The sequence below is a fragment of the Boleophthalmus pectinirostris genome, unplaced genomic scaffold (assembly GCF_026225935.1).
Source record: "Boleophthalmus pectinirostris isolate CB_2022bp ecotype Guang Dong unplaced genomic scaffold, ASM2622593v1 HiC_scaffold_12, whole genome shotgun sequence".
Taxonomy (NCBI): Eukaryota; Metazoa; Chordata; class Actinopteri; order Gobiiformes; family Gobiidae; genus Boleophthalmus; species Boleophthalmus pectinirostris.
In genome coordinates this window covers 23,993,350-24,016,204 of record NW_026571018.1, presented here as the reverse complement: position 1 = coordinate 24,016,204, position 22,855 = coordinate 23,993,350, and the positions used below count along the sequence as shown (strand labels likewise).

General features: G+C 39.6%; 2 protein-coding genes across 2 annotated transcripts in view; both read left to right on the top strand.

Annotated features, from left to right (window-relative positions):
* Positions 1-9,880, top strand: part of LOC110158641 (ryanodine receptor 1-like) — a 41,164-nt gene extending 31,284 nt beyond the window's left edge. The window contains exons 88-106 of the mRNA XM_055148490.1: positions 71-199; positions 265-369; positions 2,556-2,637; positions 2,704-4,022; positions 4,126-4,208; positions 4,554-4,710; positions 6,186-6,272; positions 6,344-6,607; positions 6,886-7,016; positions 7,095-7,137; positions 7,225-7,358; positions 7,442-7,502; positions 7,589-7,735; positions 7,815-7,949; positions 8,214-8,370; positions 8,462-8,526; positions 8,605-8,705; positions 8,784-8,835; positions 8,931-9,880. Coding sequence (XP_055004465.1) covers positions 71-199; positions 265-369; positions 2,556-2,637; positions 2,704-4,022; positions 4,126-4,208; positions 4,554-4,710; positions 6,186-6,272; positions 6,344-6,607; positions 6,886-7,016; positions 7,095-7,137; positions 7,225-7,358; positions 7,442-7,502; positions 7,589-7,735; positions 7,815-7,949; positions 8,214-8,370; positions 8,462-8,526; positions 8,605-8,705; positions 8,784-8,835; positions 8,931-9,026 — 3,348 coding nt within the window. The 3' untranslated portion in view covers positions 9,027-9,880. The remainder of the gene's footprint in view (positions 1-70; positions 200-264; positions 370-2,555; positions 2,638-2,703; positions 4,023-4,125; positions 4,209-4,553; positions 4,711-6,185; positions 6,273-6,343; positions 6,608-6,885; positions 7,017-7,094; positions 7,138-7,224; positions 7,359-7,441; positions 7,503-7,588; positions 7,736-7,814; positions 7,950-8,213; positions 8,371-8,461; positions 8,527-8,604; positions 8,706-8,783; positions 8,836-8,930) is intronic.
* Positions 9,881-18,264: 8,384 nt separating this feature from the next.
* Positions 18,265-22,694, top strand: sms (spermine synthase). The gene is made up of 11 exons (XM_055148836.1): positions 18,265-18,445; positions 18,964-19,084; positions 20,123-20,210; positions 20,289-20,353; positions 20,440-20,615; positions 20,725-20,881; positions 20,973-21,060; positions 21,145-21,259; positions 21,334-21,413; positions 21,513-21,628; positions 21,735-22,694. The coding sequence occupies exons 1-11, from the start codon at positions 18,400-18,402 to the stop codon at positions 21,763-21,765; spliced, it is 1,083 nt and encodes a 360-aa protein (XP_055004811.1). The 5' UTR covers positions 18,265-18,399; the 3' UTR covers positions 21,766-22,694.
* The last annotated feature ends 161 nt before the right edge of the window (positions 22,695-22,855 follow it).

Here is a 22,855-nt window from a genome sequence, read left to right as displayed (position 1 = left end):
AATCGCAGGAGTTTGAATTGTTAAAAAAAGAAAATATTTGTTGCATAAAAATACCATGATATTTTCCCAGGAATCCATCAGTGATTTCTACTGGTATTATTCTGGCAAAGACGTCATTGATGAACCAGGTAAAAAGAACTTCTCCAAAGCCATGACAGTGGCAAAACAGATTTTCAACAGTCTCACAGAATACATACAGGTGAGTCTGAGAGGAATCCCTCTCATTTATACTGTTGTCCTGTTTGTAAATACCTTTTCTTTCAGGGTCCATGCACTGGCAACCAGCAGTCCCTAGCTCACAGCAGACTGTGGGATGCAATTGTTGGTTTCCTTCATGTTTTTGCTCACATGATGATGAAGCTCGCTCAGGTAAGAACTAAAATAAACTTTTATATTGTTTGTAAAACACATTTTTGGCTTCTCTGCTGATAATAAAGAGCAGTAAAATTGTAAAAAAAAAAAAAAAAGTTATTTCTGACACCAAAAAAATAAATCCACAGACCCACATGATGATGGATAATAAATGTTTTTGTTGAATGTGTGGCTTCAGTAAGATAAATGAGCCATAGTCCTGATGGTATTGCAACTAAGTTGTTTAGTGTGGCTCTAACATAGAAAAACAAACCCCTTTAATTACTATAGTTGCTGCTAGAATGTGCTTGTAAGTACTAAGTATTGTATAATCTTCTTAATAATATATAGTATTGACAGAATAAATCTCTTACATAATGAGGTTGACCTATTTGCAGTGGTGGAGACATAAGTCCCATAAACATGGGGCGTGATAGTCTCAGAAAGACATTTACTCAACTGAATAAAAATGTGAATAATACAGTTAGGACTTGACGGGCCACAGCTTATTACACGCGTTGTCTATTTGCATAGTCTTCTCATTGAAAATAATAGATTTATTGATAAAGTCACTTTGGTATCCCGAGAAGTATTCACACAGTTTGTTTGTACCACCAGTATGGACTGGCTTAAAAGTGCTTCCACACTTTTATATTTAATTAACATGTCAGGCATAAAATACAATGTGCATCAGTGCATCTTCATACACTGTTAGTCTCAATTTGTTTTAATGGATTGTATCAATGTGAAAGTGTGGAACCGCTGCAGATCATATGGTGAAACACCATACAAATAAAAGGTTAAAATACTTTGAGGGAGTTTCATAAGTGAAGTCATTCTTCATGAATGACTGTGGCCTACCGCCTGGTTCAGTGTACTGCATGTATAACCTTGTACAGTGTAGCGCATAGCCTTACTGCATCCTCAAGTCCCCAGCTCAGCAAACTCTAACTCATAATTCACCTAACACAGCTCCAGCGCTGTCAGCTTCACCCATTCACCCTTATACATACACACATTTAGACCCAAGGTTATATAAATATTTTAAATGTACTGACAAATACATGTACAATGTTCAAAAGCTGAATAATAATTATTTAAACTGTCTTCCACATGGTCATTGCAGGGTAAAGTATGTATCTATTTCATTATCTATTGATGTGATCATGTGTTTACTAGTTCAGTGTTGGTTTCTCTTATCAGGCTGTTTTAGCTCACCTGCTTCAACAATACAACTGTATACTGGTTAGATGGACTTATGTCAACAGAGCCATCCTCTGAGTCTTATTTTGTTGCAGGACAAAAAGCACTAGGTCACCAAATGGGGGGAATGCAACTTACTAAGCGGTGCCATTATTTTACATTATCATGACATATTCTGGGGAAATATATATATTGATATATATTGTTTCATTCTGGTCTAATGCTAATTTGTTGAGTGAATAAATTAGGTTTTTGAAATTGAAGCAGGTGATTGCAAAACTCCCTGAGGAAGGGTTTGACCTTTAACCTCCACTGTCGGTTGAAGTAAACATAATTTCTTATTCTTTAATACAAGATAATTTGACATCCACCCTGTGTGCACACGTTTAACTCAAGTCAGACTTAAGCTTCTCCTAACATCTAATGCAAATGATGTGCTTTTGCTTGTGGTGATGTGTTTGTAGCTACTGTGTTGCTTGAGCTACAGCATAAAGGACATTTTTTTTCTGAAATGTATTTACATTGTATACATTTAAAACCTGAGTAAATATCGTTAATATTGTCAAGTTCAAGTTAACAGTTAAAGGTAATACAGTAGTATATTTTGTCTCATTGGTCTCATTGCCTTTTGATGTATTGCAAAATAAATAACTAGTTAACTTTAAAATCAGTGTCACACATCAGAATTAGATTCTGAAATGAAACTATTTTCCTTTTTAAAAGTACTAAGTAAGGCTTAGCTTTCTGTTTTTTTTTCCGAGCATGAATTTGAATTCCCCTTTGTCCCAAATGTGAATGTTTTCTGAGCCCAGCATTTTAAATCTGTTATTAAATACTGCTATTTAATGTTCTGTTTAAATTATTGTGTGATAACCACACCTTCCCGACAGTTTGTTCCCATGTGACAAATGACCACTGCATCTTCATGAACGCTGTCTGTTTTTCATTTTAATGTTTTAATGCCCAGTAGAATGTACTGTAAAGCGATTTTCTCTCATCAGGATTCCAGTCAGATTGGTTTGCTCAAGGAACTTCTTGATCTTCAAAAAGACATGGTTGTCATGTTGCTCTCACTATTAGAAGGTAAAAAACACACACACATTTTAGTGTAGCTTTGACATTTTCAACAATGTTGTGTTGCTTTTTCAGGAAATGTGGTGAATGGTACAATAGCCCGGCAAATGGTGGACATGTTGGTAGAGTCATCTAGTAATGTTGAGATGATCCTCAAGTTTTTCGACATGTTCCTTAAACTCAAAGACATTGTGGCTTCAGATGCGTTCCGTGATTATGTGACTGATCCGCGGGGGCTCATATCCAAAAAGGATTTCCAGAAAGCCATGGACAGTCAGAAACAATACACTCCCTCTGAGATCCAGTTCCTCTTGTCCTGCTCTGAGGCAGATGAGAACGACATGATAAACTATGAGGAGTTTGCTAGCCGCTTCCAGGAGCCTGCGAAGGACATTGGCTTCAACATAGCAGTGCTGTTGACTAACCTGTCTGAGCATGTACCTCATGATACAAGACTACAGAACTTTCTGGAACAAGCTGAAAGCGTGCTCAACTATTTCAGACCGTTCCTGGGCCGTATTGAGATAATGGGTGCGAGCAGAAAGATTGAACGAATCTATTTTGAGATTAGTGAGGTCAACCGCAAGCAGTGGGAGATGCCTCAGGTGCGAGAGTCTAAGAGGCAGTTCATATTCGACGTTGTGAATGAGGGCGGCGAGTCGGAGAAGATGGAGATGTTTGTGAACTTCTGTGAGGACACCATCTTTGAAATGAACATCGCATCACAGATCTCAGAGCAGGAGGAAGAGGAGAAAGGTGAGGAAGACGATGAGGTAGAAGAAGTTGGAGGTGAGGGAGGACAGGCCGCAGGAGCTGGAGGGGGTGAAGAAGAGAGTAATGGAGAAGAGATACCACCAGAATCCAGCTCTGCTTTTGCCGACTTCATAAACAGCACTTTAAGCTTCTTGAGCATTTTCACGTTCCGTAATCTTCGGCGTCAGTATCGCAGGATCAGGAAAATGACCCTTAAGGAAATTGTGGTCGCTCTGTCCGTGTTCTTCTGGACCATTCTCATGAGCATCCTTCACTTTATCTACAGTGTGTGCAAAGGCATCTTCATGATCATCTGGCAAACTCTGTTTGGAGGTGGACTAGTGGAAGGAGCCAAAAATATTACAGTGACTGAAATCCTAGCAAGTATGCCTGACCCGACTCAAGACGATGTGCACGGTGATGGTCCCGGAGAGTTGCGGACAGGAGAGGAGCAGGACACAGGTGGGGTTACAGACACAGGGGAGACTGGCAGTGGAGAGGAAGAGGAAGAAGATACTCAGGAGAATGAAGGAGGAAGGATGCCGGGTATGGATGCTCCAGGTGGGCTTGGAGACATGGGCATTGAGGCCACTGTGGAGCCTCCTACACCTGAAGGCACCCCCATAACCAAGAGGAAAATGGCAAGTCTTTCAAATTAATTGCTATTTTAGTGTAGAAAATGTATTTGTTTGATTAAAACTGCATGTAAATTTTTTTCAATAAATGTTGTCTTTTTATTTGCAGCAACCAGAAGAGGCTGATGGTGCTCAGAAACCTCCTGAGCCTGTTCCGATTGAAGAGCCCCCTCCAGAGCCTGAGAAAGCAGAGTAAGTAACCATTCAGCTGCTTTTTCAGTTCTGAACTGAAGAAGCAGCTTGGATGAGCTGCAAAACATCTTCAACCAAACTAACTTTTGTCCAGTTGACAAACTGAATTTTCTCCTCATGGATTCTACCTGGACGACTGAGGGATTCTTCACTAACCATTAAACGGCTATTTATTTAGAAGCATATGCTATTGTTTACTGTCTGTTTATTTTGTTTAATTTTTTAATTAAACAAAACCCGGCTCCGGATAAGCAGAAGAAAATGGAATGGAATGGAATTTTTTATGTTTCTTACAGTTATGTAGTCTTTTTGTAGTATTTTTTATGGTGGTTGTTTGTGTTTTAGTGCTGAAAGTGGTGAAAAGGCGGAAAAGGAGTCTCAGGCCAAAGAAATCAAGCAACCCGAGAAGCCAAAGACATGTACCACCAAAAAAGAGAAGAAAACGAAAAAAGGAGGTTTCCAGATCTGGACTGAGCTTGAGACTCAGAGGAATAAATTCATGGTATGGTATTTGATTCTACAAAATTTATATATATATGATGTCTCCCAGATGATGAGAAGATGAAGTACAAGAGGCATCGTTGTGGAAAAAATAAAATAAAATCTCAACTTTTATTTACATTTGAAAAAAGTAACATGTCCAAAATTATTCATGCCCTTTGCAAACTGTCACAGTCTATGGGAAAATCCAAAGTTCTATACCATTCCAAAGAGCCCAAGCTGTCAAGCAACTCAACAGGTGAAAAATAGCAGGTCTCTGCAGTTTGTGAACAGTCATGGCTAAGATAAAGGAGCTCTCTGAGGATCTGCTGCTGCGTATTGTGAATACTCACAGGTCAGGAGAGGGCAATAAGGCCATATCTAAATGTTTTTAATTTCCAGTGGCTACAGTGCAAAGTATTTTTAAAAAATACTGTGGAAAATCTCAGAAAACGTGGTCAGAAAAGTGACACCTGTGTTGGCCAGGAGAATAGAGAGAGAGGTGAAAAAGAATCCAAGGATCACCACCAAGGCCATCCAGGTGAATCTGGGCTCTACTGGTTGCAACATCTCAATGCAGGCAATCCATACATACTGCTGGGTTCCACGGGCGCAGACCTAGGAGGACTCCACTTCTCCAGTGAAGGCACACAAAAGCCTACTTGGCCTTTGCAAATGATCATCTGGACAAGGAAGACTTCTGTTCTTCTGTTTTATGGTCAGACGAAACAAAAATGTTATTGTTTGGCCACAAAGATGTATCCTTCATTTGGCGTAAAAAAGGAGAAGCCTTCAACCCTAAGAACACCATCCTCACTGTAAGACATGGTGGTGGGAACCTAATGTTTTGGAGATGTTTTTCAGCCAGTGGACTGGGGAATCTAATCACAGTAAACGGCACCTTGAACAAAGAGCAATATGTCAAGATTGTACAGTCTGCAGAGGCCTTGGGCACTAATGGACATTTCAACACAACAGCGACCCAAAGCACACTGCAAAAGTGATGAAGAAATGGTTATTGGACAGCAACATTACCATTTTGCAGTGGAGCAGCCAGAGTCCTGACTTGAATCCAATTGAGAATCTGTGGAGGGAGCTAAAGATTAGGGTGATGGCAAGGAGACTCTCCAATCTGAAAACATTGGAGCTCATTGCTAAAGATAAATGGGCAAAAATATCAGTGGAGACATGCAAAACACTGGTCAGCAATTATAGGAAGTGTTTGATTAGATAATAAAGGCTTTTCTATTGAGAAGGGTATGAATAATTTTGAACATGCCACTTTTTGTTCAAATGTAAATAAAAGCTGAGAAATATTTTTTTCAAACATGTTTTGCTTCTTGTACATCGTCCTATCTTCTGGGAGACACCTGTGTCATTTCTAATCAAGAAAAAACTAGCTGGTTGAATAAAAGTAACTTTAAGTCAAACTTTGCCAGGGGTATGGATAATTTTGGGCTTGACTATATATATAACAGATGTATTTCTTATTTGCAGAACTACCTGTCGAGGAATTTCTACAATCTGCGCTTCTTGGCTCTCTTCATCGCATTTGCATTGAACTTCATCCTCCTCTTCTACAGGGTTAATGACATTTCCAGTTCATATTAGTTGCTCTCAACAAATATATTTTACTTACAGTTATATTTTTGCAGGTGTCTGAAACTCCCCCTGAAGGAGAGGAGATGGAGGGCTCTGGATTCTCCGAGGGTAGTGGTCTTTTTGAAGGGTCTGGTTTGTTTGAGGAGTCTGGAGACTCTGAGGGATCAGGACTTGGTGAAGATGAGGAAGAGGAAGATGTGCCAGTTTATTATTATTTAGAAGAGAGCACCGGATACATGCAGCCTACTCTGTCCTTCCTCGCGATTTTGCACACAATCATCTCATTTATCTGCATTATTGGATACAACTGTCTCAAGGTGAAGTAAAAAAATATCACAAAAAAATATATAGTCAAATTAAACAAAAAACAAAGGGTTGGCAGTAGTTAGGAAAGTGGTTAGGTGTTCACACTTTCATTATTTTCACTTTTCATTATTTAATGTATGTATGTATCTCAATGTATTTATTTTTTATCTTCCATTTAATCTTTTTTTTAATCATTTTTACTTAAATATAGTACATTAAATATTTACTTTATTATAATTATGAAACTGTATAAATGATTAGCTAACACGGATTTCAAACTGTCTTTCAGATTCCACTGGTGATTTTCAAAAGAGAGAAAGAACTTGCCCGAAAGCTGGAGTTTGATGGGCTTTACATAACAGAGCAGCCAGAGGACGATGACATCAAAGGCCAGTGGGACCGACTGGTCCTAAACACACCGTATGTTCTCTGTCTCATCTGTTTAAAATAGCTTCTCTTACTCTGGAAAAAATTATAATGGCAAATTTTGTTTTACAGCTCATTCCCAAACAACTACTGGGACAAGTTTGTGAAACGAAAGGTATATTAGCATTTGTCTCATATTTAACTCTTCATTGGTCCACTTAAAAAGATTAAGACAAGTGATCGACCCTGTGTTCATATCAAGGTCCTGGACAAGTATGGTGATATCTATGGCAGGGAGAGGATTGCTGAGCTTCTGGGAGTAGATCTTGCTTCTCTAGATGTAAGTCAGCAGCATGGGAAGAAGCAAGAAGAACCAGACAACTCAGTATTTGCATGGTACAGTACATTCTTTACATTTCAAACTTATTATACACACAGACAGAACATTCTTTCTCTGATCTTTACTTATTTGATCTCAGGATGACCTCTATTGACCTCAAGTACCAGATATGGAAGTTTGGTGTAGTCTTCACGGATGGGGTAAACACGAGTTACAGTCATGCTCGATTTTGTAATAATTCTAAGATATGGCCTAAATACTTTTTTTTTTTTTTTTTGCCTTTTAGACCTTTCTTTATCTGTGTTGGTACCTGATTATGTCTTTGCTGGGGCACTACAACAATTTCTTTTTTGCCTGCCACCTGTTGGATATTGCAATGGGGGTCAAAACCTTGCGTACAATTCTGTCATCTGTCACACACAATGGCAAACAGGTACTACATAATAAAACTGAGTTTGTTTTATTTTTATACTGTGATGTTCTGCTGATTCTTGCGTTGTTTTTATACACAGCTCATGATGACTGTGGGTTTGTTGGCTGTGGTAGTCTATCTTTACACTGTAGTTGCGTTCAACTTCTTCAGAAAGTTTTACAACAAAAGTGAAGATGAGGATGAGCCTGATATGAAATGTGATGACATGATGACTGTAAGTTATTATTTATGTAATAATAAATAATATAATAATAATAATAACCTGATAACATTCATCAATTTAGAATTCACCAGAAAAATGCTCAAGTGTGTCTTTAAATGTCTTAGTTGAAGTATTGCATCACAAGTAAATGGACTGCAAACTCTAGATAGCTAACCTTTTTATATCAACTTTTATATCAAACACAAAACAAAATATTCTTACGTAGCTTGAATAAAAAAATAATTTCACTATTAAACTGTGCCTTTCCTGTCCCAGTGTTACCTGTTTCACATGTACGTGGGAGTGCGTGCTGGAGGCGGCATTGGGGATGAGATCGAGGACCCTGCTGGAGACGAATACGAGTTGTACCGAGTAGTCTTTGATATCACCTTCTTCTTCTTTGTTATTGTCATTCTGCTGGCCATTATTCAAGGTGAGAATATTACTCCTAAAATAAGATCACAACTGTAAACACTTGTTAGAAATAGATGAAATATGTATATATTTCTTTACAATTACTTTAGGTTTGATCATTGATGCTTTTGGAGAGCTGAGAGACCAACAGGAGCAAGTGAAAGAAGATATGGAGGTATAATAGCACTGACAAGTTTATAATCTTTCACCGTTGGTATGCAAAAAAATATATTGTATTATTTTCTTTTGGTAGACAAAGTGCTTTATATGTGGCATTGGGAGTGACTATTTTGACACTACACCACATGGCTTTGAAACCCACACTTTTGATGAACACAACTTGGCCAATTACATGTAAGTCAACCTCTCTTTTTAAAAGCTCCTTATCCATTTTGGACTTGTGACCATGTTTTATATATATATTTCCATCAGGTTTTTCTTAATGTACCTTATCAACAAAGATGAAACTGAACACACAGGCCAGGTCAGTCATATGTTTAAAAATGATCATGCTTTTTCTTTGTTTTAGCATTTATCTCTGAACTCATTCTTGAATATATGTAATTTTGTTTTATTTAGGAGTCATATGTGTGGAAAATGTACCAGGAGAGATGCTGGGACTTCTTCCCTGCTGGAGACTGTTTCAGAAAGCAATATGAAGATCAGCTTTCTTAATCTGACCTTAGAGATATCTTTGTTCAACTGGTTAATCATTCCTGGCCTTTTTGTAACAAGAATTCAAATGTCAAAATTTCAAATCAATGATTATGTGAGCTAGAGTGTACTGTATGCTCTACTCATTAACTATAATAATGTCAGTTGTGGTGTCTCTATGTAGTTTATTTTAAGTGTCGGTGTCAGTCCATGTTATTTATTCAAAAGGACTTTTTAGTGAGTGGTGATTGAAGCTACTGATTATTTTTTGTGTATTTATGTGTCTGATTATTATATATGTATTAGAATAAATTTTACTTTGACATCAGTATCTGCTATGTCAAAAGACTGACTTTTTACAGACATGAAAAGGAGCTGAAATCAGTGAAGAGTTGCATTGTATATTGTTATGTGCTGTAAATGAATAACATGCACCTCGTTTCACTTTCTAGTTTATAATTTTACAATGATTGCTGTATTGTATCTTAATGGCCTTCTATTCTTAAAAGCCTTCTCTGAACAGGTGTTGAAAATAAGTGTTTTTGCTCTAACACTTGAACGGTGCATCTGGTTTATCCAATGTAAATGCTATGTCTATATCAAATAATCACCTTACCATTATGTATTTAGCATTTTAGCAGGTGATCACGTCAGGCAGTAGTAGATTTGATTTCAATTTCATACAAATACATAGACTGGATTTAACAAGTTTTCTACTGAGACTAGGTAACACAGTTGATAATTCTTCAATAATAAAATTATTTTATGTTTATCATGAAGCTCTTTCAACCATTTGAATAATTAGAATTATTGAATTTGACAAAGATGAGTACACATCAAACATAAAACACACTGCAGTCAAGGCTAATTTACAATGTCCATCCCAAAAAGGCCTTTTGGCGACAGTGGCTCAAAGGTTTCTGCACTCTTCCAACAACCTAAAGGGTAACAGTTCAAACGCCACCAAGCATAGGATACTGTTTAATGTGTCCTTTGGCAAGACATCTCATTCACACTGTCCCCATACACCTGTATGGTGATGGTCAGAGAGGCTGAAGGAGAAGATTGTCCTCTCTTCCATAATTCTATTTGAGGACTCTTATGTCCCTCTGACTTCTATCTAGGCCTACTTGTTTTAAGAACCTAGTATATTTTCTTTCATTTTATGTATAGCCCTACATGTTTTGTATGGACAAGGAGACATGTTGCTTTAACAGATAAAATAAACTAAAAATGTAAGATTCAGGGGAAAGTTTACTATTGTCACTGTGATAGAAAACAATGAAATTACATTTAGAGCATCCAAACACTGTATAGTTTTGATGGAAAGTGCAATGTACATGTGCAAGGGCCCATCAAACAACCCCAGTGTAAACCAGAGGGTAAACATTAGCACAATAATGAAATTCAAAATCTTGAAAGGTGCCATACCCTATAAACTCAAGGTATTAAATTTAAAATGTCATTAAAGTTTTAAGTTCATACCCTAACTACTTGCATTACTGCAGCCATTCCCCAAACGATTCCTATATTTTTGTGTATTAAGCAGCTAAACTGCAGTTTCTGTATAGCACATCCCATCTGAATGAGGATTAGCAGTGAGCATTAAAACTCACATTGAGCCTCATGTGCTTCTGCTCAACAGAACTCAGGTTTCGCTTTGTTTCACCACTGCTAACATGAATGTTACAGGGATACACCAGGGGATGCTTCGGATGTATGGTGAGTACTATATTTACAACAGAAATTTCTATTAAAAAATGTTAACTATATTAGGCATTATTCATAATAAAAGTTTTTCTGAATAAAGATTTTATTGTGGGCTACTTGTGGTTATTGCATGAACATAAAAAAGCAGACTAATTACTATCTATACAAAATAATCAATGTACAATCAGCATACTAGGTTTTCATTAAAGCATTTCAACAAAGCAGCCACAAACATTATAAGCTATATGCACTATTGTATATTTTCGAATTTTATTCTTTAAGAGATTTTTTTTTCTTTGTAAGAGTTCATTTGGTTTGTGTCCAGATGTGTGTGCGTGAATGGGGTAGTGTAGTTGGTTGAAAAACCCATATCTAATCTTTCAACCATCTGACTGCCTTTAATCTTTACAGATGATAGAATGGCTCTAATTCTTTTGCATGCTGCTACCAATGCTATGATGTCTGTAAGGATGACACTTAGTAATGATTTTGTATCACTTTCTTGAATACTATTTAAATTTTGCTGTAATAATGTATTGTCTTTGGCATTCAGGTGGCTTCCTTTTCAAGCAGTGGAAGAAAAGGTTTGTGCTCCTGACTCCTGAGGGCAGCCTGGTGGTCTGCCATGGTACTACAAGTCCCCCTGATCAGCTGGTGTCCTTGCAGAGCGACTGATAGGCCATAGCAGAGGGCAAAGACATCCTCAATCTGCCCAAGTTACCCTCAAGTGGGAGCCGGAGTTGCTGCTTCGCTCTCATACTGAAAAAGTATCTTCTACTCCTCACAGACACTGCTGCAGACTGCAGGTAGCAGTGGACATGACATAATTGTGATGGATGAATCATAATAATTGTGCTACATGATTTATTTATTTATTTTTTTCAGTCCGTGGCTGAATATATTGAAAGAGGTAAAACAGGTGTGTTTTGATCTTGGTTATAACCGTTGTATTATTTAAATATGTGCATTAACATGTGAACACACATTCCCTTCAGACTGTGTCATCCACAGCCATTCCCTGTAGGAGGCATCAGGTGCCACTGTACATCACTCTCAAAGAGAAAGAGAAGCAGCTCTCAGACAGGGATTCACCCACTCCTCTCATAGGCAGCAGAGAGGCTGCCTCCTCAGCGGCAGGCACCTGTGGGTCACCAAGAGAGGGGGGTGGGTTCAATGAGTGAAAAAGTTTTTTTACTTTAATTTGTTTGTACAGCAGTAACTTGTGTGTTCATGTTACAGGCAGGAATGCTCTGCGTTCTCAGCAGTTCAAGGGATGTACACATTCAATGGGATGTCTGCGCCATGGAACGATCAACAATGCCCAGGCCATGAAAGCTGTTTATTTGCTGATGGGAGGGACTGCTGCCGCCTCAGTTTTGGGTTACCTTGGTGCATGCCCCCCGTGAATATGGTTATGCCTTGGCTCTATTATGAACCCATAAAGCTAGCATAGAACATGGTAACAGAAGTGCTGCTGTTGATTTTTTGGAGAAGAGTCGAAAAGACGAGCATGACTCACCCACGGCAGAACATCCAAAAAGTTAAAAATAAAACAGTCGGCAGGAGCTAGTGGTAATTAGCTAGTCACAGCACTGTAATTCCATATCAAGATGGTACAGTATTGTAGAAACTTATAAATTTGGCCGCAATGCTTTAAGGGAAGTTTTTTTTTCTTTGGGGTTAGCTAAGTGAAAGGGAGTCATTTTCTTTCTCTTTTGGGTTCGGGCCACAAGTTAGGCAGAGGTGTTTGAGACATAACCCTGCACAGTCGTTTAAACAAAACCGAAATACAAGCAAACCTGTTTCCACGAATTCTTTGATCGTCACACTGGTGTCATAGTGGAATTTCTACTGAATGACAACAACTTTTCAAGAAGAAATAAACTCCTTGATTGCCTGCTTAGAAGGCGTAATGGAGCGAGAGACAGGGGCGCCATGAAGAAAAGAGCCAAAGAATTCTGTCATTGGCCATCCCAAAGGAGCCAGCAGCCTGGGCGAGCACAATGTCAGAGGCGGGAAGAACAACCTGCAAATAAGCCCAGACTGGAGTGGGAAAAGGAGCACCTGTTCGAAGTGGATGTGGCATGCAGGCAGCACATGTCTCCAGTGCACATGGCAATCAGAGTCGAGAGGCAAGTCTGGTGTGTTGGCGGGATCCAGAGGACTAGATGTGCCGCGGAGCTGCTTCGACGTCAGTCCACCATAAAACTCTGCCACAACAACGGAGAAAAGCTACCTACCTGCTACAGGTCCAGCTCGCTGCACAAATTAACAGATGGTCTGCTGAGGAGACAGCAGGACATGTTGCTCTTTCCATAGAAAGATGAGCTTTACAAATTCTGACAGATCTGCAGCCAGAGAAGTTCCAGGATTGACCAAAGCTGAGGGAAGCTATTCAGTGCTGCTTTGACCATCACCTTTATGTTGAGGACGCTAGAGATTGGCTAGCAAAATGCCCAAGAGAGAAGAGAGAAAGCCTGTGTACCCTGATTGAGCAAGAGGGTGCAGAAGATAACAGTCCAAGCTTTTCTAAAGGGACTCCAGCCAGGACAGCTTCGTGAACACATGCGCTTGTTTTCCTCCACCACTCTAGAAGCAGCACCAATCAAGGCCGAGCGGGTAGAGCATGTCCTGTGTCCAGAAGGTTATCACCACCATGAAAACGTTTGTGTCAATCAGGCCAGGAGCAAGGATCACGATGTGCAGGAGGAAACAGCAGAACAGCCAACCCCACAATGCTGTCGATCCAGGAGACGGCATTCAGTCAAAAACTTACTAAAAAAGTCTAGTGATCCTTACCTAGCTTTAATGGCTTACCGTGCCTCACCCATAGCCAATGGGTATAGTCCTACTGAACTGCTTATGGGTCGAAAGATACGTACTACTGTCCTTCTGTCATTCCTTCTCAGCTCCATCCAAACAGCGCAGCCTTATATAAAGTGAAAATAAGAGTACAGATTTACAGACTAAAACAGACACAAAACTACAACAAAAGGCACAGAGTTCACAGCATGCCTTGTGTGCAGTCAGGTGAGCATGTGTGAGTCAAGGACATGCAGCAGACAGGAACTGTGGTGTCCACTGCAGGCACACCCAGGTCCTATGTCATGGAAACACCATGTGGCAACCTGCGGAGAAACTGGTATCATCTGTCCTGAACACCGGTGGCTCCACAGCTGAACACTGCAGACATTCAGGAAAGAGTCTCAGGTATGAAAAACTGGACAGCACCAGAGCACCAGGCCCTGACATGATCCATGCATACTGGCTAAAGAAGCTCACTGCTCTCCATGAGCGCCTGGGAGCACAAATGAACCTGCTGCTAAAAGATGGGACATACCCTGAATGGCTCACCCAAGGGCGTACAGTCCTGATCCTGAAGGATCCCTCAAAGGGTGCAGTCCCATCCAACTAACGGCCAATAACCTGTCTCTCCACAACATGGAAGCTCGTGTCAGGCACCATCGCAGCTAAGATAAGTGGGCACAAGGATCAATATATGAGCACACCACAGAAGGGCATCAACAAAAACACCAGGGGAACCAAACAACAACTCCTGGTTGACTGAACAGTTGCCCGTGACTGCAGATCCCGTCAGACCAACCTGTGCACTGCCTAGATTGATTACAAGAAAGCCTATGACTCAGTGCTACACACATGGATCACTGAGTGCTTGGAGTTGTAGAATATGAACAGGACTCTAAGGGCCGTCATTAAAAACTCGATGTGGTTGTGGAAAACCACCCTTGAGCCAATGGGAAACCACTTGCACAAGTGTCCATCAAATGTGGCATATACCAAGGAGACGCACAGTCCCCACTGCTGTTCTGCATAGGTCTGAACCCCCTCAGTCAGGTCATCAACTGCACTGGCTATGGATACGGACTCAGAAATGGGGCCAACATCAGTCACCTCCTCTACATGGATGACATCAAACTGTATGCTGAGGGCGAGCAGGACATCACCTCACTGATCCGCACCACCGGGATCTACAGCACAGACATTGGAATGTCATTCAGATTTGAGAAACGTAGTAGGATGTGACAAAGAAAGGGAAGGTAGTCCACACAGAGGGGGTCTCACTCCCAGAGGGAACAATAGTAGACGTTGAGGACAGTTACAAGTACCTTGGTATAACTCAAGCAAATGGCAACCTTGAAGAAGCAACAAGGAAAGTGGCTATGACCAAATACGTGCAACGAATGAGACAGTCCTAAGTCCTAAGAAGCACAATGCCAAGGTAATAAACAGCTACACCCTGCCAGTGATCAGATACCCTGCAGGAATCGTAAGCTGGCCAAAGGAGGAGATACAGACCACAGATGTTAAGACACGAAAGCTACTGACCATGCATGGAGGGTTCCATCAAGCTGGCTGAAGGGAAGCCGAGGACTAGTGAGTGTGGGAACCACTGTCCAGGATGAAACATCCAAGCTCCATGAGTACATCAAGGACAACAACAAGGCTCTGACATATGAGGTGCTCAAAGAATGTCTCAGACAGTGGGGTCCAAAGGAAGAGGTACTGGAGGGACCATCATGGCAAGACAAGCCCCTTCATGGGGCGTACCACCGGAACATAACTGAAGTGGCTGATATCAAGAAATCCTACCAATGGCTTGAGAGGGCTGGTCTGAAGGACAGCACAGAGGCACTCATCCTGGTTGCTCAGGAGCAGGCCCTGGGCATTCGAGCAATAGAAGCCCAGATCTACCACACCAGACAAGACCCACGGTGTAGACTGTGCAAAGAGGCTCCTGAGACAGTCCAGCACATAACTGCAGGGTGTAAAATGCTGGCAGGGAAAGCAAACATAGAGTGACATAACCAAGTGGCAGAGTCTGTGCAGAGTATGGGCTGGAGACCCCAGGGTCAAAGTGAGAAACACCTCCAAAGGTTGTGGTGAATGACCAATCCAAGATCCTGTGGGACTTCCAGATACAGATGGACAGGATGGTGGCGAACCAACCAGACATAGGTCTGACATAGCTCATATAAGCAACAGAGCAGAGCCGTGGTGGTGGACATCGCGGTACCAAGTGATGGTAATATCAGGAAAAAGGAACATGAGAAACTAGAGAAATACCAGGGGCTCCAGGAAGAGCTGGAGAAGGCCTGGAAGGCGAAGGCATCAGTGGTGCCCGTGGTGATCAGAGCACTTGGGGCTATAACCCCTAAACATCTTAGTCCAGGAAAGTGCAGTAATAGGAATAGCAAAGATACTGCGCAGAACTCTCAAGCTCCCAGGCCTCTGGGAAAGGACCTCAGCTAGATGAGGGGATATATATATATATATATATATATATATAATATATATATATATATATATATATATATATATATATATATATATATATACAGTGTATACTATGCAAAAGCTATACAGGTTTTAGGTAGGTGTGAAAAATGCTGTAATGTTGCTGCTTTCAAAAATATAAATAATGATTGTTTTTATCAATTTACAAAATGTACAAAATGCAAAGTGAGCGAACAAAAGAAAACTCTAAATCAAATCAATATTTGGTGTTACTACCTTTTGCCTTCAAACCAACATCAATTCACACAAAGGGGTACACATAAACTCTGTGATTTTGTAAAATTATAGTCAGGTGTGTGATCATCCAATTATACCAAACAATCGCTAATGATCATCAATGTCACATGTAGGTTGGAACATAGTCATTATCTGAAACAGAAACAGTGCTGTGGGAGGCTTAACACTGAGTGAGGAACAGCCAAACTCTGCTACCAAGGTGAGGTTGTAGAAGATAGTCTCATGTCACAGGTCATACACCATGGCAAGACTGAGCACAGCAACAAGACATAATGTAGTTATACTACATCAGCAAGTTCTCTCCCAGACAAAGATTTCAAAGCAGACTGGGGTGTCAAGATGAGCTGGAAGCTGTCCAGCAGGGCCATCAGCTCAGAACTGGCAGAAACCCATGGGACCCAGGTACACCCATCTACTGTCTGGAGAAGTCTGGCCAGAAGTGGTCTTCGTGGAAGAGTTGCAGCCAAAAAGCCATACCTTCGACATGGAAACAAGGTCAAGCAACTCAAGTATGCACAAACATAGGAACTCGGTTGCAGAAAAAAGGCAGCAGGTGCTCTGGACTGATGGGTCACAATTTTAAATATTTGGCTATAGCATGAGGCAGTTTGTTCATCAAACGGCTGGAAAGTGGTAAAATGACAAGTGTTTGCAGGCAACAGTGAAGCATGGTGGAGGTTCCTTGAATGTTTGGGACTGCATTTCTGCAAATGGAGTTGGAGATTTGGTCAGATTTAATAATGCTCTCATGCTGAGAAATACAGGCAGCTACTTATCCATCATGCAATACCATCAGGGAGGCCTATGATTGGCCCCAAATTTATTCTACAGCAGGACAACGATCCCCAAAATACAGGCAAAGTCATTAAGAACTATCTTCAGCGTAAAGAAGAACAAGAAATTCTGGAAGTGATGGTATAGTCCGAACAGAGCCCTAACCTCAACATTATTAAGTGTGTCTGGGATTACATGAAGAGACAGAAGGATGTGAGGAAGCCTACATCCACAGAAGATCTGTGGTTTGTTCTTCACGATGCTTGGAACAACCAACAAGCAGAGTACCTTCAAAAAATGTATGCAAATATAGTAGCTAGAAGAATTGATGTTCTATTTAAGGCAAAGGGTGGTCACACCAAATACTGATTTGATTTAGATTTCTCTTTTGTTCATTGACTGCATTTTGTTGATTGATGCAAATAAATGATTAACACTTCCATTTTTAAAGTCATTCCTTGTTTACAGTATTTTTTCACACCTGCCTATAACTTTTGCACAGTACTGTATATATTTATATATACAGTGTATGGTCTTTGACTTGAACATGGCTGTGCCTCATCTCTATTATAAACCCATAAAACTAGCATAGAAGAACTGTCTCTCAAGTTTATAGCCTACCTAACACAGTTTATAAACAACTATCTGGACTTGATTCTATGGATCCAAACGTTGCCTTTTAAAATGGGTTTGTTATTCCACTGAGAGTCCTCAACAGACTGAACAGGACAATAAAACATTGTTCATAACCTAAAGAATGCATGTTGAAATTCTTTGATATCACAGATTGTCTTTGGTGGAAACTGTTGATGGGAAAATCAACAGTAATGTTGGCCTGCAAGAAAAAGTAGAGAGCAGGCTGCAAAACGGGAATGAGCAGAAGGCGTACGTTTTACACATACTTCGTTATTTAGGTAAGTAGGGACTGGTTGACACACCTGCTCCTTTACTAACAACTAACATTACTAACATTTACTAAAATTGGACAAACAGGATAACTGTATCCTTTGAGTTCCCTTATATCCTTGTATCCCTTGGGATACGGTTGCCTGTACCTGTCAGTTATGCTTACCCACACCCTAACCTCCACTTCAGGATCAGGGCTGATTGTGCATATTTGTGACCAAAAAACATTGCTGGTAGTGGATGGGCGCTGCGGGGACTTCCTGTACTCTCGGAGTGGATAGGCTGCTGCTCTGCTCGGGTTACACTGCAGGATTTTTGTCACCGCCCCCTGCCGCAGTCGCCTGCGGCTGTGCTTCGTCCATTCAAAAGCCAAGCTAAAAACACCTTACGGACGACTCCTGATATTCCCCAGCCCGTCTGTCCCAGGCATGGATGACGGCTACACACCGACATGGCACTGCAACATTACACCCTCGACGTCTGTCTCTCCACGCCAGGTAGGAGCTTGGAGGACGGGCACCATCAGGGCAGCATGCTAGCTGCTAACTAGCCTGCTAATATTAACCTGCTAGTGTGACTTTGTCCTTCAAAACAAAATCGTTTTATTGATATGGGTTTAGGTCAGCTGACGGTGTTTGCATGTCCATAGGAATAAAGGATCACCATTAGTGTTAACGATTGGGCATTGTTTATTTTTTTTATTTTGGAAAGCAAATAGTAAATGTACACTTAGTGGCCAACATCATTCCCACATCATACTGTACGACACAACAGTCAGTAGAAAGAGCAGGCATCTGTTCATTGAAGCTGCACGTGTGAGAGGAATAGTCTTAGTAGTGAATGCACTTCTTAACTTTCAAGTGGCAGATATCTTATTTAAAAAAAAGTTACTTTGGGATTAGTAGATTACAATTGTTGTTAACATGTCAGTGTTATCAAATGATCTGTTAATGATAGCCTGTAATAGCGTGTGAATAAACCAACAGTCCTGTGTGCATATTTGTCTTCCTTCTAGTTGACTGTGCCTCCACAGTGCAGAGCCTCCTATCCATATTTCATGAACAGGAAATGACAGAGACTCTTCATGACACAGATGGACATGGTTGTCTCGCCACCTTTGTGGGCAAGAATGGCCGGTGAGTCTTTATTTATTACCATAATTTTAAGAGGTTGTAAACATGTGACAGTGAGGTCGCTAGGGTGACTGAACACATTATATAAATATGTGTGACTGTTGTGCAAATATAAATTAATGCATTTAATTCCATTCGAGATTAGCTACTTAAGGGTTATAAAAGTGCTCTGGATAATTTTGTCATTTAAGCAGTTCTTTTGAGCAGAGGGATTTCAAAGTTTGTTGTTTCAAATATGGCAGGGCTGGCCAGACTTCATGACAGATTAGCTTTGGTGGAAAGATATGACAACTAGCCTAACTGTTAGGGATGTACCAATGCAGCTTCTTCTGTTCCAATACCGATGTCGTTATTTTGGTTTTAGGTATCTGCCAATACTCTATATCAGCTGATACTAGGGCAGAGACTGAAAATATTATTTTCCTTACACAAATTTAAATATTAACCAAATGTATTTTGTAACTGTCGTATATCATTTAAAATAATTTCAGAATAGCTTTGAAAAAATACAAGTTTAATAATATAAGACATTTTGAACCAACATTGGCCAGTAAATCATCTTATTACACCAGTTTATGAACCAAAATAAGATATAGATTGAAACGATATCTTGGAATTGATATCTGATCCATCAAAATGTTCAATATCAGCGCCTTTATCTGATACCATTATCATATTGGTGCATCCCTACTAATTGTTGATGGGAAAATCATCAGTAAAGTTGACTTGTACAAAAAGGGAAGAGCAGGCGTGTTCACCGAGGGTAAACTGACAGTTTGGCAGAAACTTACCCAAGACAGATGATGTTTGTTCTTCAAACAGCTTTCTTGCTCTAGTCCTCTCCGCAAATATCTGGGTGGATTCAAGTCTGGTTTGTGGCCAAGGCACGTTTTCACACCGCTAGTTCGATTATTTGGTCCGCACCAGGCAATAAAATTGTTATTGTGTAGCAAATGAGTATGTAGCAAACGAGTACAAACAATTAAACCTAACCCTATTAGTATGAAAATTTAGAATATTGTTTTCATTTTTTTGCTGCAGAGTTTTGATGCTTCGTGTGCACTCCCAAGGCTTAGTCACCATTGATCTGCAGTGTTATGACGATGATAACATTGTGCAACTAGACAATGTAAGTGTAGCATCAATGAGAATGCTATTTTCTATTATACAGCAAATGTAATATATTTATGTCTATGTTTATTCACAGCTTTTAAATGCACTGGAAAAGAAACTTAAAGTTCTCTTAGATGGCAATATAACAAGGATTAAAAGGTAACCTAGAACCTAGAGTAATCCGTAATATGCCATGTATTTATTTATTTATTATGTTTATGTGAACACTGTGCTTTTGTTTATAGACTCCCTCCCCTCAGACGTGGAGCAAAGGTGGACAGGTACTGGCCCACAGCAGATGGCAGGCTCATAGAGTATGACATTGATCGCGTGGTGTATGAGGAGGATTCTCCATACCAAAACATTAAGATTCTCCACTCTCAACAGTTTGGGAATATTTTGGTCCTCAATGGTGACGTTAGTAAGTCCAGTTACAATATTTAATCTAAACAGATGTTCATTCTTAAATGAGTGGTTAAATTAGATGTTTTATGCATCCTTGATAAGTGAAAATTTTGTTTTCATTGCAGATTTGGCAGAGAGTGATTTGGCATATACACAAGCTATTATGGGAAGCGGAAAAGAAAATTATGCTGGAAAGGAGGTGTTAATTTTAGGAGGTGGTGATGGGGGAATTCTTGCTGAAGTAGTGAAACAAAAGCCAAAGATGGTCACAATGGTAGAGATATCCTTTAAATAACTATGATAAACTAAATCTCAATCCTCTGTAGATGTAACTGTAATTGTATGTGATATTTTCTTAATGAAATGTAAACATTGACCAGAAAGTTATAGACGGGTGCAAAATGCACATGAGGAAGACTTGTGGCAATATTCTGGACAACTTGAAGGGAGACTGTTACCAAGTAAGTACTTTCTTGACTTGTGGATTTTGTCAACTTTTAGTGGTTTTAATGTTTTCTTTTTTTTACTTTCTGTACTTACTGTAGATATTAGTGGAGGACTGCATTCCTGTGCTGAAGAAATATGTTCATGATGGAAAGACATTTGATTATGTTATCAATGATCTTACTGCTGTCCCAATATCTACAGAGCCAGAGGAGGGTATGTATCCATTGATTTTATTTCTCTGCTTTACTCTAATTTGTACACTCTTAAACATGTTTGGCTTATTGTAGATTCGACATGGGAGTTTCTGCGTCTCATTTTAGATCTGTCGATTAAAGTCCTTCATTCCACTGGGAAATATTTCACACAGGTAAGCTTTGTCTTTTCTAAACTCTAATAAGGTTTTCCTCAATATCCTCACCAAAATGTATTTTAATAAACTGTTAACTTGTCAAAATGTGTCAAACAGGGGAACAGTGTGAATCTGACAGAGGCACTGAGTCTGTATGAAGAGCAGCTGGGGAAGCTCTCGTGTCCCGTGGGTTTCTCTAAAGAGGTGGTGTGTGTGCCCTCCTACCTGGAGCTGTATCCTTTAAGCACTTAATCATACTCATTCATGCATGAGTTTGATATAATGTATAATATAAAGTAAAAGTTTAACAATTTAGTTTTCTTTAATACTTAATGTCAGATGGGTTTTCTACACCGTGTGGAAGAAATAATATTTTACCTGCTTGAATCCCCGCCGCTCAAATGTGAATGCTCCTGTTTCTGCTGTGTCCGAAAGGCATGTTCAGACTGCCAAAGACTGATCTGCAGTGTACAATTTTATTGCTTTGAAATAATACAACATATGTTGTAAACCATTTTATTACAATTGTAGCTAATGCACAACCAGGTTTATTCCAAACTAAAAACAGTTGATTGTCACCCCAGAGTTTCCTGCAGCTCTTTGTCAATTAAAAAGTTTTGAAACTGTCTGAACACATCTTAAGCTGAAGGTGACTGTTTTACTTGCCTCCCCCGTCATCCTCTATAATATGCAGTATGGATTATGCTTCCAAGTTTTACTGCTTTTAGTTGTTTTATTTTGATGCAGCTCATTGGCTTGTTACGTTACTTGATAATGAATGTCCATTTGCATGTACTTGTACTCTTGCTTATAAACACTGATAAGACACAGATGTAGCTCATCTCACAAGTGTTTACCTTTTTTACTTTTTACTTATTTTTGAAAATTTGACATTACTTGAGTTGTCTGATAAGGCCAATTACTACTTTCAACCCAGATGATGTGGGTTATTAAGATGTTATTGTTTCTGGCACTCAAATGTGATTGTTTGGGGTGACAAAAGTGATGATGCCCAAAAAGACTGTTGTCCGAATGTGTTTTAAAAGGGAAATGGTTCCACACTTTAATGCCGCCTTTGTGTTTGTGCTATTTTATGTTTGTTTTGATTTTGTTTTACATTTTTAAAGACTGTTTTAGGTGCATGTAAAGGACGGTGAATGTAGCTGCATATACAGTACTCAATTAAGATGGATGAATCTTGTGGGGACATACTTTTATTTATTCATTATGGTTTCACCAAAAGCTCTGTTGTCCCACTTTAGTGGCCATTACATATTAAATTGTATTTTGATGGAGAAACTGTGTCTAGTGTTTTTTCCCCTATATCATGGTTATGATTGAAAATGTTTTTGTTGGATACTTGTTTACTAGTTAATTTGTTACTATTTATTTAAACAATTTATTTTCATCTAAAAAACAATGTTGTATACAGCAATATTTATTCACATTTAAAATGTATG

What these genes read in the sequence shown, in the direction of transcription:
- sms (XM_055148836.1), top strand. Translation starts at nt 18,400, where the DNA reads ATGGCACTGCAACATTACACCCTCGACGTCTGTCTCTCCACGCCAG. An exon ending in CGTCTGTCTCTCCACGCCAG is followed by an intron (nt 18,446 to 18,963) that starts GTAGGAGCTTGG and finishes TCTTCCTTCTAG; the next exon opens with TTGACTGTGCCTCCACAGTG. An exon ending in ATCTACAGAGCCAGAGGAGG is followed by an intron (nt 21,260 to 21,333) that starts GTATGTATCCAT and finishes GGCTTATTGTAG; the next exon opens with ATTCGACATGGGAGTTTCTG.